The sequence below is a fragment of the Sinohyriopsis cumingii genome, chromosome 1 (genome assembly GCF_028554795.1).
Source record: "Sinohyriopsis cumingii isolate HCF-2022 chromosome 1, ASM2855479v2, whole genome shotgun sequence".
NCBI lineage: Eukaryota > Metazoa > Mollusca > Bivalvia > Unionida > Unionidae > Sinohyriopsis > Sinohyriopsis cumingii.
The window spans coordinates 165267726-165285267 of record NC_142961.1 but is presented as its reverse complement, the minus strand read 5'-3'; the positions used below and the strand labels follow the sequence as shown (position 1 = coordinate 165285267).

The 17542-nt window shown below is 35.0% G+C and overlaps 1 protein-coding gene across 1 annotated transcript in view; it reads right to left on the bottom strand.

The window, feature by feature from the left end:
* Positions 1 to 2100: 2100 nt before the first annotated feature.
* LOC149808311 (BRISC and BRCA1-A complex member 2-like) overlaps positions 2101 to 17542 on the bottom strand; it is a 43503-nt gene continuing 28061 nt past the window's right edge. Inside the window, exons 6-11 of the mRNA XM_089975856.1 lie at positions 14746 to 14846; positions 13502 to 13601; positions 12715 to 12785; positions 8466 to 8548; positions 4366 to 4516; positions 2101 to 2628 (exon numbers count right to left, since the gene is read on the bottom strand). Of these exons, the coding sequence (XP_089831982.1) occupies positions 2568 to 2628; positions 4366 to 4516; positions 8466 to 8548; positions 12715 to 12785; positions 13502 to 13601; positions 14746 to 14846 (567 nt within the window). The 3' untranslated portion in view covers positions 2101 to 2567. The remainder of the gene's footprint in view (positions 2629 to 4365; positions 4517 to 8465; positions 8549 to 12714; positions 12786 to 13501; positions 13602 to 14745; positions 14847 to 17542) is intronic.

The window sequence follows — 17542 nt, the reverse complement described above, 5'->3', positions numbered from 1 at the left end:
AATAACGAGAACGTTGCTGGTACTTGGCTTTCTGAAAAGAACGCCTTAGCATTCCCTGGATCACCTATTCGTCCTGATAGACGATCACTGATCTCCTTAATTTTTGCCGACTGGGGAAGGAGCCGGAAGGACGGCGTCTCTTCCTCCCCGTCAAGATCTACAGACGTCTTAACTTTGTAGTCTTGAGTGGCGGTAGGAGGTGGAGGGCATTCTGAAGTTGCCAACACCCTATAAATTTCTTCCACTGCCACCTTGAAGCCAAACTCAGTCCGTTCCATGGTTGGATCTGTGTACGGCTGATTTGCAGGAGTTTCGTCCCCCTCACTGTGTGCCAAGTTGTGTTCTGTAATAGCTTGCATTTCTGGATAGAGCATACCAGGTGGCATAGGTGACGCGATTCTGTCATCCTTAACACTCACTAACTCTCCCTTGTGGATAAGCCGTGAACATATGGACGGCCGGCCCTGCCGGCTGGTTTGTCTGGCTTGTGGTCGGTCTGAATGTTGGCAACGGTCCTGCTATACCGGCTGCTTTAATGGCCTGGCTGGACGGACAGATTTCTCACTAAAATCTCCGCCATAGTATTGGTATGTTGCCGGCGGTACAGCTTGACGGACGGATTTATCACTAAAATCCCCGTAAGTCATGTTTGGTCGGACCGTTTTGGCAATAGGGTCCCCATGCTGGGACAGCTGGATGGCCGGTGATATAGAGGTTGTATAAAGAAATGGATCCGATGGATCCGGTAAAAACCCCATGCGTTCTGACTTACAGGCCCAAAGGCCATGCTCGGACATGCAGGGGGACTTACGCCCACTGGGCAGCCTAAAATTGGGGGAACATTCCCCCAAAGAGTCAGAAAAAGCTGTGGAAGCGAGCGAGGGAAATAAGGGTAATATCTGGCCTGATGTCAATAGCTGTGTCATCGTTTCCTGGACCAAACGACGCATCTGTTCAATGTTGGACTGTTGTACCCTGTCAACATTATTTTCCTCCATTGCCGCTGATGTTACTGTGGCTGACGGTTGCAAACAACGAACTTTAGGTGGAGGGGGGACCCCAACGTCCCCCACAAGGCTCGCAATGGAGGTTGTCTTCGGATGTATACCAAGGACGTCAATGCTATCTTTCTTCGACTTATTCCGTCTATCCCTCCCTTTTGCTGCCTTCTGGACTACATCAGCCCATGTTTGCTCTGTCCAAGTATTACACACACTGCATGGTATAGATGATGTACACTTCGTACATACAATACAAGAGTCATGGTTGTCTTCTTTTGCTTTGAACTTTTTGCATTTCATGCATTTGGTTGACATTTCTACTGAAACGACACAAGAAAAGAAAACAAAGCACAAATTATCAATTCAGCATGTTATTAATTCGCTAATACCACAACCGTTACTAACGGAGGAAGCGAAATTAGTCAGTGTCGCGTTAACTCTTAATTGACAACATGGTCTTCAGTAAATGAAATCCGTAAGGGTGACAAAGTCAATCAATTTTGAAAAAAATTGTTAAAATAATGTATACAACCTGTATAAGAATGATTGTCCAACACAATAAATCCAAATTTAACTTCGGATGGTCCAATTTAACGCTAAGATGGCTTGGATTGTTTGGAGGTATAATGTACGTGTTATCAGTACAAGCGAAGCTTAAAAACTAGTGACACCTGGCGGTGGCAAGGGGAGGTAAGGGGCAGGAGTTATTGCCCTTTGGTCTATATGAGATAGACCGAAAAGACAAATTTTCGTCTTTTAGTAGGGCTGGATTCGAGAGGTAGCAGGCTTATATCCCTAACGTTAATGTGATCGGGGAACATATTTGAAGGAGAAATATGCATATGCAGTTTCTTGATAAAATTACACAAATGGTCTAATACAGATTCTAATACGGATACATACGATGGACAGATGTATATGTCACACAGAAAAATTACTGTATTGATTTAATACAGATACACAGGACGGACAGATATATATGACACAAATTACACTTCTACAACACAATAGACTTCTACAACAAGCAGACAAATTGCCCTCTCTTATGGGAGTAGAAAGAATGCAAAATAAAACAAAAACAAAATTACTTGGGCACAGATTTGGAACAAGACATTTATTTGCAGTTCACAATTGCACAATACATGAAAGAATAAATAGCTGTAAACTTGTGTATGAACACCGATATAAGACAGAAAAAGTATGAGTCAAATTTTATGGTACTTCTGATTGTTGTTTTATCTTGTTTCATGAAGGTACATGCAGTAATATTCTTTGCACAAGCATGTGTCACTGAACCTAAGAATCACATATATGTAATCCTGGCAGAATAAACAAATATATGCTGAATACAGAAGCTACACTTCTGTTGCTATTACAGTTTGCTTTCTCAGATTACAAGCATATCTCTTTTCTCTTTTCAAATGATTTCTGTATCAAACATAAACCAAATTCAAGATATGACTGCTTGTACACATCTCCTTCCTTGGTATTCAAAGTGACAGCTGGACAGCCCTGATGTGTTGAAATCAGTGCAGTATATCTGTTTGTTGCTCTCTCCCTCTCTCATCAGCTACCACTTAAAACTGATGATTTTTGGAAGGCTTTAATATTATCCAAAATGTAATTTCTGAAAGAAAGAAGTCCAAGAATGCAAGCAAAATATTTGACTCAATCTAATACCAATGTTAAATCTTTGACTTTCAAACTACCAAAATTACTACCAGATAACTTCAGTTACAATATTTGTGCTGGGACGATATTTAACAAGAGTAAAGAAATACAAATAGGTATCAAATTTATTATGGTATTTTCTATGTTTCATATCTAGAAACTGGTTATGGAGCAATAAAATATAAAAACCATTAGTATGAAGAACAGAAAAGATGTGCAAGAAAAATAATCTGATGCAATGTTTTCTTTTTTGTTCTTTGTACATATTTTATTTGCATACCTTGAAAAATGGAGTCAACTACATGTTCTCACAAATCAGAATAAACCCTTCCCCTACAATGGATTAGAAATTTGCATGGAAATTTGCACTCAAGTAATATGGTTTCATATAACTGTATGTAAACATACTCATGCAAAAGAAGTAATAAGAAAATGAGGCACAAGATAGAACAGAGATAAAATGAATAAAACAGAGCTGAATGAACCATGACTGATACAGGACAAAAGTACACATACCAAAAATGAATGTACAAAACAACTAATAGCAAGGAATGGAGAACATTGTGTCTTTAGTAATAAATATGGCAGCAATAAATTATGCAGACAAATCAAATTTTCTAATACTTGATAATTATATGAAATGTTTTGTGTCTTTATTATATGTTTGGAAAAAGTCATATTAATATTAACATTCATAGTGCAATCAGATCATCCAGATAACAATATCATTTTGTAGACACTGGTACAGAGACCTGATTTAAACTTTGAACTAATTTCATATGTTGTTCTATATAATATTTTTTACAAATAATGAATGACATTTATTTTCTATACTTCCTCACACATGAATCAGATACTTTATTCTCTCAAATGGTTGGAATATAAATTGTATTGTAAATAACTATGATTGTTGCTAATTCTAGCATGCAGAACAGATGATTTCCTGTCGCCAACTAAGTAGAAGGCAGATGTGTGTGACCTAAACCTCAACTTACTTCTCAACAAAGAATAGTCACTATACAGAATAGAAATTTTCACTTGTTATCAAATTAGCGAATGTACGACAGATGCAAGAAGAACAGTGTACATATTAATTTCTAAATATTTCATGTCTAGCATTAATTCAAGCAAAATTATTCTGATTTCCAAGGTAGTTTATGAAATTTCCATCTATCTTCCAAAGTAGGCTAACCAGTTTCTTTATAAATTTCATGACAAGATACTTCAAGTAAGGCAATCACAATTCTCCCAGCTTCTACTGTAGATTTTTTTCTTCTTACTGTACAAGAGTCTTTAACCAAACAGTCATTCCAAATAAGATCAGCATATTTAAGAAAAAGAGTAGATATATGGGCATTAAATTTATCTTTTCTAAAGTTGTTTGGCAACATTTATGTTTAGCAATTATCAAGGCATTGTCATTTTTGATATTATAAGTAAGCCAGTGAACTATCATCAACAAAGATTCTCATTGTACTCTAGAGGTTGTCACCTATGTCATTAATATATACTATAATATCAGCCCTAAAACAGCCATGCAGTATGCCAGCCACAACATGATGGCTGCTGGATTCAGCAGCATTTACAAAACTTGTTTGATAGGTGTTACGAGAATCAAACAATAAAAGAAATGTCAGTGTAGTAATTAATTTATCAGATCTTTATGCCATACAAATAATTTATTAACTACTACCTAGTCCTCTCTACCATTTCCATTCTATTCCATCTAGGACTGTAGGGGTATTCCTTGAATACATCACTGTAAGGCTTTCCTTTGTTCAGATGGTATATTGATTGTAAAGTCAGAATTGGCTGCTCTTTAGGGAAGTAGGCTGGGATGTCAACTAGAAAAAATTTAAAGTGAATAACAAGATCAGAAGTGAAATTCAATTAAAAAAATGTGTTGGTTTTTTGTAAGGTTTCTTCAAGGTTTTAAAATTGTCTGGCAGTCCAAGACAAAACAGTTACAAGATTATCTCCATCATGAGAGTAACATTTATTTAATTATTAAAATTTTGATAAAATATTCTTTCTCAATAAAATTAAAATAAAGATAAAGTGAAAATTAATATATAATTAAAAAAAACAAATATGTAAGAAATCTGCATGCTTTCTCAAATGCTAGGCTAGCCTAACGAAAAACCATTGTCGAAAAAAGCATTTTTGTGGGGTGGGGGTAGAACCATTCATCGTATTTTATTTTAAGTTCTTTTTACAAAATTTAGATTTCCTTCATGTGTTATTTTGGCTTTTTTAAGTTTCTAAGGTCAAAACAGAATGTTAGGTTTTTTCCTGAAGTCAATGTCAATTTAAACTAACATCTATCATGTACTCCAGACAACTGAGATGTTGGTGAGCTTTGCATGGGAAAAAAACAGAATTTAACAGAAATGTTAAGCTTGCATGTTTCTTCTTCAAATACATTATCAGATCATAATAAGAATTAATCCACTATCAAACAAATCCAGTTCTCCAACAAAACACCACATCTGTTGGCATGTATTAGCAACAAACTGCTAAAAGGTCATCTGGTTGCCCAAGCATAAAAAAGACAGAATTATCTCTCCTTGGACAAAGGGCGTGGAAACAAATCCCATCAATCATCAGCTGCTACATTTGCTTGTGCCTGGTCAACACAAATTCCAATATACTTTATGACCTTTCATCAGTTAGGTTATTTCTTAGCATTTTCAAACCTCAGCAAAGCATACGCTATCTTTGTTTCTGTCTAACCTTACTCTATTTTCATCGTATAGAAATGTAACATTTCAACTGTTAATACTTCATGATATAACAAGTTAATCAGTATCATCTGACTGCCTACCCAATGGTCTATAACAGTGGTTTCAAAAGACTAGTTAATGATTTTTCGTAATGCTGAATGTACCATTAGCTAACTATTGTAAAGCACTTTGCATAAAAGTGCACCGCCCTAGTGGCCTAGTGGTTAGAGCATCTGCCTTGGTTGTGGGAGGTTGTGGGTTCGATCCCTGGCCGAGTCATACCAAAGACTTACAAAAATGGTGCTAACAGCTGCCTCGCTTGCGCTCAGCATTAAGAGGTTAGTGTTAGGACTGGTTGGCCTGGTATCAGGATAATGTGACTGGGTGTGACATCATGCTACATGTCTGTGGCATGATGCCCCAGTGCTAGACATCACTATAAACTGCCACACTGCAGACATCGTAGCAATATGACTGAAAAATTGTTAAAGCTACATTAAAAAATCAAAATCACACACACACACACACACATAAAAGTGCTAAACATAACATTTTTTTTCTTCTACAAATAAAAGTGCACAACTTGTACTTCTCATGTCCCTGACATCACATGCTGCATTGATCGCAAAACAAGTTTTCAATGTGAGTCATTAATTTCATCAAAAGTGCTGCTATGAATCAGTTAAAAGATCAGTGATAGAAGGTGGATAACTCAATTCAACATTGTCTATGACAATTAGTGACTCAGCAAAAAAAAGCAGTTACATTGCAACAATGCCAGCCCACGTTGGTAAAATCATTGAAAAAAATCTGCTCAACAATGTCTGGCACAAGTCATTCAAGATTCAATGGTTGCAAATCTAGCAGTGAAAAGCATATTATCGTTGTGGATGGGATGTACAAAAGATATTATACAATACTGATAATGTATATGTTGAACGTAATGTCAAAATTTGAAGATGCACCTGATGTAGCATTTAACATCCGGCGTTGATAGATCAAAGAAGTCAAGATTTTCAGCATTATTCATACCCAGCTGGGGACATCAAGCAATTAAAAATAGCCTTACAAGTGCAGGACACATCAAGATCATTTCTTCCATGTAAAGCTTTCTTGGAAAATTTGTACCTGCATATGATAATAATTACACTTCATGTATCCAGGTTGGAGTTGTCAACAATGGCATCATGGCATTGTTCAACAGTGCAAGATATCTCATCAATGAAAAGGAAATCAAAGCAATTCTTGACAGTGTTGATGTTGTGATGACAGACTGTTAATTTTCACACTTACTAGATACGGTGAAATGTGAAATCTTCTTGCACAACTATGATGTTTGTCAACAATAACCATTAGATCATATCATTTATAAACTTCATCAACTGACACTAAATGCTTTTGTGGACATCCAGACTGCTGGATGGATACAAGACCAGCTGCTAACAACACCTCTATGTTGATTATCAAAAATGATCATTTAAACAGCAGGATTGGGCAGGGTCAAGCACAACTTCATCTAGACTTGTTTTCATTGGGCTTCCCCTCAGCAATATATTTGGGTCTTGCAGAGATGTTCACAATGCTATTTTCAGAGCCAAACAGACAGTCATGTTATTCCGAACTGGTAATGATAACATTGCAATTTGGCATGACAATGGCATTGCTGATTGGTAAGGTTATGTTATCAAAATTAACACTGTGGAGGCCTGTGCTGATTCCATCATTGACTACAGGATCATGTTTGTTGTCATTTTAGCAGTCTGGACATGCATCAATGCTGTCATTTCTGCTGCCTACAACAGACTCTATACTACAAGCTGTTCTGAGACACAGTATCAGCAAACTAAACCATGTGTTTGTGGCATTTCAAAATAAGAATTGAATGGATGAGAGGCAAACCTGAAGTGTAATGGTGTTTGACCAATTGGGAGTGTCTAAAGTTTCTCTATGGAGTTTTGTTTAATACTGAAACTAATCAAGTTGCACAGGAACATCAAAAGCTATGGTAATACATGCACCAGCATGAAAACAATGACACAGGTCTGCTGATTTCCCAGAAAGACTTCATTACACTGTTCCCAATTTATTACTTTTCATTGAAACACTTTGACTTGTTGAAGCAGTCCATCGTCAACATGTACTTTTATGCATGTGTAAATATGACTCGTGTCAATTACGGATGCACTGATGTGATCCTTGCTGACAAGACTGCTGTTGGAGGGCACAGATGGTTGAATGAGAATCACTGACATGCCAGTTGATAAATTGTAGTAGTTATCACAAACTTGTAACAGAACAGTAAACTAAAAATAACATATCACAAAGTTAAGGTTGGACTTAGGGAAAACAGCATGCAAATTATGAAGTGCAACAAAAACAATGCAGGCTCACACTGACTATGTATTTAACAAAAATGAATGGAGATGTTCCTTTGTGGCTAACTTGTACACAACTTAAGTTAAGGAAGCCAAACAAAAGAACATCTCATTAACATTAAAGTTATTGAAGTTTGAATGGTGTAGGTGCAAAAGAAGCAGTGGAATATTTCTACTTCTAAATGGACATTCAAGCACTGCTGGTGACTGCAGCTAAAGCAACTGTGTTAGGGGCCATTGGAACTGACTCTTGGATGGCTCTGGAAAATGCAGTTGGAGGTCCCATTGCCTCATGGACAAAAAAGAAGAAAAAGGTCTTTAATTATCCACTTGTCAGAGCCAAATACTTTTACGCTGCTACAAATCCTTTCAGATATTGTTTTAAATACAGGTGTTTATGCCTTGCAGTAACTGTACAGTAAAAAAGTGACCACCAACAAGAACAAACAGATTTTTCAGTTCTAGAGTAAGTTCTTTTTCTATTATTACTGACAAAATACAAAACACGATAAGATTAAAATTTGCAATGTGAATCAAAATTTCATAATGGGTTTTAAAAAACTCAAAATGATTTTTAATGAAATCAGAATGATATGATGTATGTAGTGTCTGTACTAAAAACATGACTTACCATACAGGATAAAAAAGAAATCAATAACTTACTATATAGGATAAAAAATAAATAGATGACTTACCATATAGGATAAAAAAGAAATCATGCCACTCAAAAAGGAAAGAACATTTTGTAAATCCTTCCATATCATACTCCAACACTGCCCTGCAATAAATTCAATTAAAACATTGCTGTGGCACAAATGCAAGAGTCATATTGGTAATTTTACTGATGTGCATAAATCTGTAACAAATATTTGCAGGCCATAAATCTTAGAAAACAATTCAATTTATATGACTACAAGTTGAATACAGTAAACCCATGGCTTACATGATAGTTCAACATTTCCAAGTGTGGTCGCATAATCAAAATCACATAAATAACAATTTTTGGTTTCACTTCCTTTAATTTGCAATGAACAAGACATACTGTATAAAAAATAATTTAGGGCAAAAATGTCCTGGAAGAAGGGAGGTCAGCTTATCTGTGGGACAAGGTCTAAATCTAAAGAAAAAATATTAAGTTTTCTTGTTGACTACCAGTATATAATATTATTGTGATCACCAAAGATGAGATCACATGCCTAACCTAATTCCCCAGGACCTCCTCTACTGAAACCCAATGTGAATGTGACCATCTATTCAGATGGAGTAGCAATTAAAAGATTTTCAATATGGCTGGACTTACGGGTCAGCTTATACACGAGTCATATACTTTTAATGTTTTATCTGTTCAGTTTGGGGAGGTCAACTATTTTGTGAACAGTCTTAAACTTGAGTATATGGTTACATGTGGTAATTCAAGTAACTTTAACATCATTCATTTTAGCCATTTATGAATCCTAATTTTTTTGTTTAAAATAATTAATTTCATTATTTTTTAGTCTTACCTAAAAGAAAATGAAATTTAAAAAATTCATGAGAATTCACATAAGTCAAAATCACATAAGTCAGGGGATACATCTACATTTTATTGTTCATACTTTTTTGAGAACATTAAATTTATTCAACTGAGCATTCATGTTAGTGTAATATTTTATCTGAATCATCCCATATAAAGATAAACAACTTCATTTTTTTCACTCAATTACTATCTTTAAAAACAAATCTTTAGAATTGCATGTAAACATTTTCAACCATATATACTCAAACAAATACACACATGATCATGTACACATCAAAGAACCTTCTAAGAAAAAGATATAGTACCAAATACTTTTAAATAATTTATTTTCATGAGTATTTAAAGGTTAATTCTGATTACAACACAAAGACTTTCTCATTCACATCCTTTACCTCAAACAATAAGTATCAGCAACACCAACATTAAATTCACACAATCAGTACAAAACCTAGGTGTTATTCTGGACAGTACCCTCACACTGCACCAACATGTCATGAACATATGCAAGGCTGCATATCTTGAGCTGAGACACATCAGCTCAACTTGCAAATATCTTTCAGCTGATGCCACTAAAACACTTGTGTGTTCATTAGTACTTTCAAGACTGGACTATTGTAACTCAATTCTGTCTGGTTCATCTCAATATCTACTCCAGAAACTTCAAAAAGTTCAAAACACAGCTGCTCAGATCATACTTAGAGTACCACAATGTGAGCACACCTCCCCGCTGCTCTGTACCCTACACTGGCTATCCATTCGATCCAGAATCAAACACAAAATGTATTCTCTGTGCTTTGTTTCAGTGACGGACACCAGTCCAACGTACCTATCCGACCTCACCCATGTGTACACACCAGCAAGATACTTACGCTCCTCTTCTGATAATCGTATACTCATTATTCCCACTATGAAAACGAAGTCATATGGACAGCATTCTTTTGCATACCAGGGCCCAGCAATGTGGAATGAATTGCCCACTGAACTCAGATGCAAAGACACAGTGATCCCATTCAAGAGTGCTCTCAAAACTCACTTATTTTGACTGCAAGAACAAACTTAAAGACCTAATAATGTTTCCTACCTTAATATTTTCAGCATGTTTTTATGTTTTCTAATTTCATGGTGTTTGTTTTTGTAACCATATCATTATATGTTTTTTATCTTATAGGTGTTGTCTAATGTTGTAAAGCGCTTGGAGCTTCTAAAGGTTAGGCGCTATACAAAGTCCTCATTATTATTATTATTATTATTATTAATACATTTATATGGTAAAATATGAACAAGTTTTTATGAGCAATACTGCATGACCATGGGGGTGTAGTATGACTAAAACAACAAAAGAAGTTCATATTTTCCCATACAATGCAACATACAATGCAATAATCTTTACAATATACATGTATATTCATTTTGTTTTCTACCTAAGGCTTAATAATAAAAACACACAAAAGAAACAAAGTAATTGAATTTAAACTGTATTCCACAAAGAATACACACAACAATACATTCATCATTATAAAGTAACACTATTAATGTACACAGAGCACTGACCAGCAACCTTTGAACATGATCATGCGTTCATCAGTTTAAACAATAATTCTTGATTTGGTCTACTTAAAATTGAAATTTAGAGACATATTGTGAATGAATGCACACTGAAACAACTTTTTCAAATTCCAATCAGTTATGTTTTTCTATTTGTGATGGGCTGGATTTATTAGCTGTCAATTCCATAGGATGTACATGTGATTTAAGCTGTGGATGAACCCACCTTGAATCAGATTTACGTGAACTTCTGTTCTGTCATTGATCATTTGGAATCATAATGTGGCAATAATATGAATTCTTTCAAATGAAATTATCAAAAAGATGCTCTGGAATATCATGCTCATTTCATGTGCAGTAAGCAGAATGTGACTGCAGTTGGAAATTTAGTTGAAATCACAGTACAATTTAGTGGTGTGTATTAAGTTTTTAAACCCCTGCTATAGGTCACGTTTTTCAGATTTGCAGAACTAACTAGTAAAGTAAATTTTGAGGAAATTCAAGATGCAAAAATAAAGTATATTTTTTTACATTCTTATTACATGTACTAATTAAAGAGGGGCCCCGAGTGGCCGAGTGGTCTAAAGCGTTCGCCGTTACGGATCACTGCCATCTCACCTCTGTCTGCGCCGGTTCGAGTCTCAGATTCAGCCAATGTGGATATGTGAGAAAGCATGCCAGTAGCTTCTCGTGGGTCGGTGGTTCTTTCCGGGGTTTTCCCGGTTTCTTCCTCCACCATTAATACTGGCCGCCATATATGGCCTATCGTGTGCTGAAAAATGGCGTTAAACCCCACAACAACAACAACAACTAATTAAAGAAGACATGTTTATGCATTGTCATCTGCATGTTCTTTGTAGGGATCCCAGCTATGTACATGACCTGTATGGTTTCTATTGCTAGCCTAAATCCAAAACATTAATTAAAAAAGTTATCATAAAAAATTGCAAGGCAGCTGCTCCATGACAGTCCAATTAGCCACTAGAAATAAGAATTCTTCATCTTCTTGGCTTATTGGCTCTGATGATCTTACTTTTCTATCAAAACCTTTACTTGCATTTTTTTCTCAAATTTAGTGATGTGATAAAATGGAATGTCTCTTATAAATATGCAACTGAACTCGACCTCAAAATGCTTTTATATACTATTTTCATAGACCCCAGACAGCACTGGTCATAATCTGAACCAGCCTATTTGCAAAAGTTCATGAATCTCCTAAATAACTGTTTAAATGATCAAAATGGTATTTTCGATCCTGTGTCTATCATGTTCATTCATTTGCTTGTTTTAAAGTTTCAATTGTTACTTAGAAAACTTGTACACATCATTAAACTTATTGTCTCTACTTTAAAATGGATGAAACAGCTGCTTTAGTTCATCCACAAACAAATCTAATAAACCAAAAGCTACAGTGTTTGTTACATGAGTGTACATTGTTTAAAATCTAACTAGTTCCTAATACACGATACTATTTTTAGGCACATGTGTCCTCCAATATGAAGTCATGCAGTATGGAAAAATACTGCAAAATTCTGACACAGTAAAGTTAAAGGAGAAAAAATGAGCACATAATAAACTTTTTATGGTTTTGCAAAAGATTACATGTTTGCTAGTAAATACATTTATGGATGGGGGAAGGGGTTTCTTTCTTTTTAAAATAAAAAATCACATGAATAGGAAAGGGGCTTCTATTGCCTTTTCACAAAATTCACATGAATGGAGAAGGGGTTTCTACTGTCTTTACATAAAATTCACATGAACAAAGAAGGGACTTTTATTTTACAAAATTAACACAAATATGGATGGGATTTCTATTGTCTTTACATTAAATGCATAAAAATTGGTACATAGGAATAAAGTGAAGTAAAAGCAATCCAACTTACCCAGTATGTTGGCTAAGGAATGCTGCCACATATTCCTTCCTCTTTTCATAAGATTGTACTGTGTGGTCAACCTAATAAAAGAATGCATCATCAGGGTTTTACAAATCCTGGGTCCTGAGCCAACTGGGCTACCAGAATGCTGGGTTGGCTACCATTCACTTAAGTCATGTAACCAAGTGGGCTACCACAATGCTAGGTTTTGGCTAATTTTGATAGCCTAGTGAACTACTACATGAAATCATAAAAAGCCAGAACTATATATTTTCAAAAATATACCTACATAAACACTTTACAAATGATCATAAAATTGGTAAAATGACAGTCTTGAAGTTAACAGTTTCAGATTCAGGTGACATGTTAAGCTGGAATGGCTACCAGGTTCTTTTCATGCTACTATACAATTAAGACACTTGTCAGACACTGTTAAGTGTGGTACTTTGCAGAATAGTTTCAATTTTCCATACTATCTTTAGATAAAAAAAATTTAAAAACAGCATATACAACTTGTGCATATCTTGCAAAATAAATTTTGCTGTAAATGAAAGTTTCATTGGAAGATTTTTTGAATAATACAAGAAACAAGCAGCATTAAATTTTTGCTACTAACAGGGCTGCCACAAGAACCTCACTAAAACTATATATCAGATAGAATGCCTGGAATTATATTCAACGTTTAAAAGGAAGCTTATTATGGTATTTACAATATGTGCAAAAAGGTGTAGGAATGAATTAATTTTGGACAAAGTCTATAACTGTAAGTAGTTACCAGAGAGATGGATGGTTATACCTTATTTTTCAATAGTTGGCACACTTCAAACACATACTCAGTGAGGCAGCTTCCATTGGGAAAAGCAGGAATTCTAAGATTTGCCGATCCTCCCAGAGCTCTGTTAAATTTGAAATAAGAAATTATCTTGGAGAAGGAAAATCACTACAATCATGAAATACTGGGTTTAAGCAGTCCAATCATATTAAAATGAATGCAATCAAGAAATACTGGTTTTAAGTTGTTGTTAAAGGGTTTAATGACATTTTTCAGCGCACAATAGGCTATACATGGCAGCCAGTATTAATGGTGGAGGAAGAACCCGGGAAATCCCCGGAAAGAACCACCAACCCTCAAGAAGCTACTGGCAAGCTTTCTTACATACCCACACTGGCCGAATCCGAGACTCAAACCCACGAAGACAGGTGAGATGGCAGTGATCCATAATGGAAAGCGCTTTAGACAAGTCTGCCACTCAGGGCCCCATAGAATAAAGTAATTAAGTAATCGCATCATATTAAAATGAGTGCAATCATGAAATACTGGTTTTAAGTAATCCAATCATATTAAATGAGTGCAGTTATGAAATACTGGTTTTAAGCAGACTGATCATATTAAAATGAGTGCAATCATGAAATGCTGGCTATAAGTACATTCTAATCAATCATTCTTAATACCAATAATCAAACAAATTTGTTGGTTGCTTGGCTGGTGTTTAATGGCACAACAACACATCAAAGGTTATTTTGTACCAATACAATTGAAGTAGGTGTGTTGCCAATGGATGTAATAAGCTGACCAACTCAGCCTGGTCTGGGAAGGATTTAAATCTGAAAACTTCTGATCATAACTTTGTATGCTAATCAGCGTCTCCATGGCTGAACCACCCAGGCTCCCTCTGACAAATCTGTATCTGCTTATATTGAGAAACTTTTACCAGAAGTTAATCAAAAGACAAAAGATATTCCATCTGCCATCTTAATTAACTCTTTTAAATGGAAAGAGTTTGCTTTGTTACAAGTTTACTAGGATTTACAACTGTATTTCTGCCAAAATAAATGGCAAGAAATTTCTCCTTGGGGAGATGCTTTTTTGGATGCTAAGTTTAAAGGCAAGTTAATTCATAAGAATAGTAATTACAAAGAGTTTAAATAACTGATGAACACTAGATTGATTAGTTTCAAACATCATGATACAAGCTCAAGTTGGCACAATTTTTTTTTGATATATATAGAAACTGAGATGATTCTGAGATCTGAACCTACCTTTCCACCCTGGGAGAGAGGTACAGCTGTGGAGTAATCTTGTGTCCATCAGGAGAATTGAAAGTAACAAGAAGAAGGGCAGTGTCCTTGCCAGGATCACACTACAATTGACATTTAAATACTGATTTTATATATATATATATATATATATACACGAGCCAATGAAAAACGATGTTTCTAACATAACCAGGCAGTATGTTATTGGAAGATCACCTGGAAGTTGGTGTTTTAGGATGTAGTTTCCTACTCAAATTTCAGACAAAACCACAAAAATCTCCAGGGGTTAATGTATTAATATACAAGTGCAATGTGCTAAATGGATGACTGCCTGATACACTGCACCTGTTTATAACTTATTTTCTTGATGCTTTTTGTTTTTAAAATCAGTAAGGGGGTACAAATGAAATGGAAGATATGCAAATAATATAGGTTGTTTGTTTCTGGCTAAGGTAAATAAGTTTAATTGTAGCTATAATAAACTTTGTGTCATTAGGTGTGTACGTTTTACTTGGACTTATTCCCCCCTCACCCATGCACACATATGCAAACTTCAAACCCCTACCTCTTCCATGTGTACATACTAAATGGCCAGTCTCTAACAAAATAAAGTTTAATACAAAGCCAACATTGATTCACACTGAAACTAACATGTAAACTCAAAAAAGCCTTCATTCTGTACATTATTCATTCCAGTGAACAGACATGGAATGTAAAACAGCAATTATGTTACATGCTGTTTATTTTGGAGATAATGAACATACCAAAACACTAGTGTACTATCCAAAAGTTTAAAAGCCTGACACGCACATAGACATATGAAGTCAACCTGCTACTACTGTTTCATCCTGCTTCAATTTTATGGAGAAAATGAGATAAGCAGAATGTTCACTTGTATACAAGCCACAATTGATCATGTTGTTACTAAATATTTGCATGGTTATGACCACCACCAATGAAAATATACCAAAACTTATGTATTAAGAACTGCTCCGGTGGCCTAGTGGTTAGAGCATCCCCTTTGGATGCAGGAGGTTGTGGGTTCGATCCCCAGTCGAGTTATACCAAAGACTTACAAAAATGGTACAAACTGCTGCCTCGCTTTTCACTCAACATTAAGAGGTTAGTGTTAGGACTGGTTGGCCTGGTGTCAGGATAATGTGACTGGGTGGGACATCATGCTACATGTCTGCGGCATGATGCCCCAGTGCTAGACATAACTATAAACTGCCACACTGCAGACATCATAGCGATATGACTGAAAAATTGTTAATGCTACGTTAAAAATCCAAATCACACACACACATATTAAGAATCTGAAGCATCAATGAAACAAACCGCAATTCATGTTGTCTTAGATTAACTAAAGTTACTTTTTAATTAGGTATGCATAGTGTCATTTCTATGTAGAAATAAATAAAATCGACTAAATAATGATCTATTACTCGCCAACTCATTGGTTTCAAGATAGTTTTTTAATTTTGTTCTTTAACTTCCTTTCCACATATTGCAATTTATTACAATAGTTCCAAAATTTCTTTTAAACTGTCACAGTAAATAAACATAAATAATGCAAATGAATTCATGAAACTAGTGCATTTAAAGTGTCACATAAGATACTGCATACAGACGTACAACAGTAATGCCAATGTTATTATCCTCTACACTTCTTCCATTCCAACGTTAAAGCATCATCGATTAGATTTTTCTAATAATAACTGTTAAATGCTCAAATTTTGTACAACTGTATTCCAAAACATCAGAATTATCTACTGTGACTGGATTTAGAATGATTACATGTTGGAGTTACGATTTACAGTGAAGACTGGATAATCCATGATTTTCACATTTTTAACTAATTAAATATACTTTGCATCATGCAAATTTTAACTATGTAGAATGATAAAAACAAAATATTTTGGGTAGTATGACTTCCTGTTTGATTTTGACAAATCTTCAATATTTTTATCTATTTTTCATAACAACTACTGATCAGTGGTCAATTTCTTCCTCTAAAATCCATCAAATGTGGGATTTTTCTTCGTCTCTTTTTAAGCTATCATCATTCCTTTCAGTTATTTAAGCAATGACATATTTCTGAAGCAAAATCTCTCAAAACTTTCATCACCCTCCTGCCCTACATGGTACATATACACACAAGAAACAAAGAACACTTTATTAAGTCTAATTTGTTTTCATTGCACACACTCAGCAAACATCACTTCCCGGAACCTTTTCCTTCAAAAATAGTTTAATCTTTTCAAGAATAGTCAAAGTAAATAACAAATACATCTTGCCTACAACTAAAATATTTTTCCTAATGACAGCAGATGTACACATTAATCAAGTAATGTTTCAACCATTTTTATATCTCTGCATTAAAACTAGTTAATATTAATACTTCTTGTTTAATTCATCTCATCTCATTTAATATTTTCAAATAACTGATGTGGTATTTAGAGAAGTACAGCTCCTAGTCAATACATAGTAGATACAGAGGAAAGTCATCAGTCACTTTGCATATTAATGGGGAAATTACTCTTAACAACAAACATATCCAGGCACAAATTTTCAGGAGCAGGGTTTTCTAATTGATGTACCTTGCCATAATACATTATTGACTTCAATACAACTGATAACAATATGTATATGCCTAATGTAAAAAAATGAAATCATGTGGCAAACATGGGGGCAGACATACTGAAACTAAGTATTTCTGGTTTTGTCACAGCATTTCCCCAAGTGCAAGATTCCACTAATTACTGCTTTTTTGCTAAAGTAATTAAATTTTAATCAAATG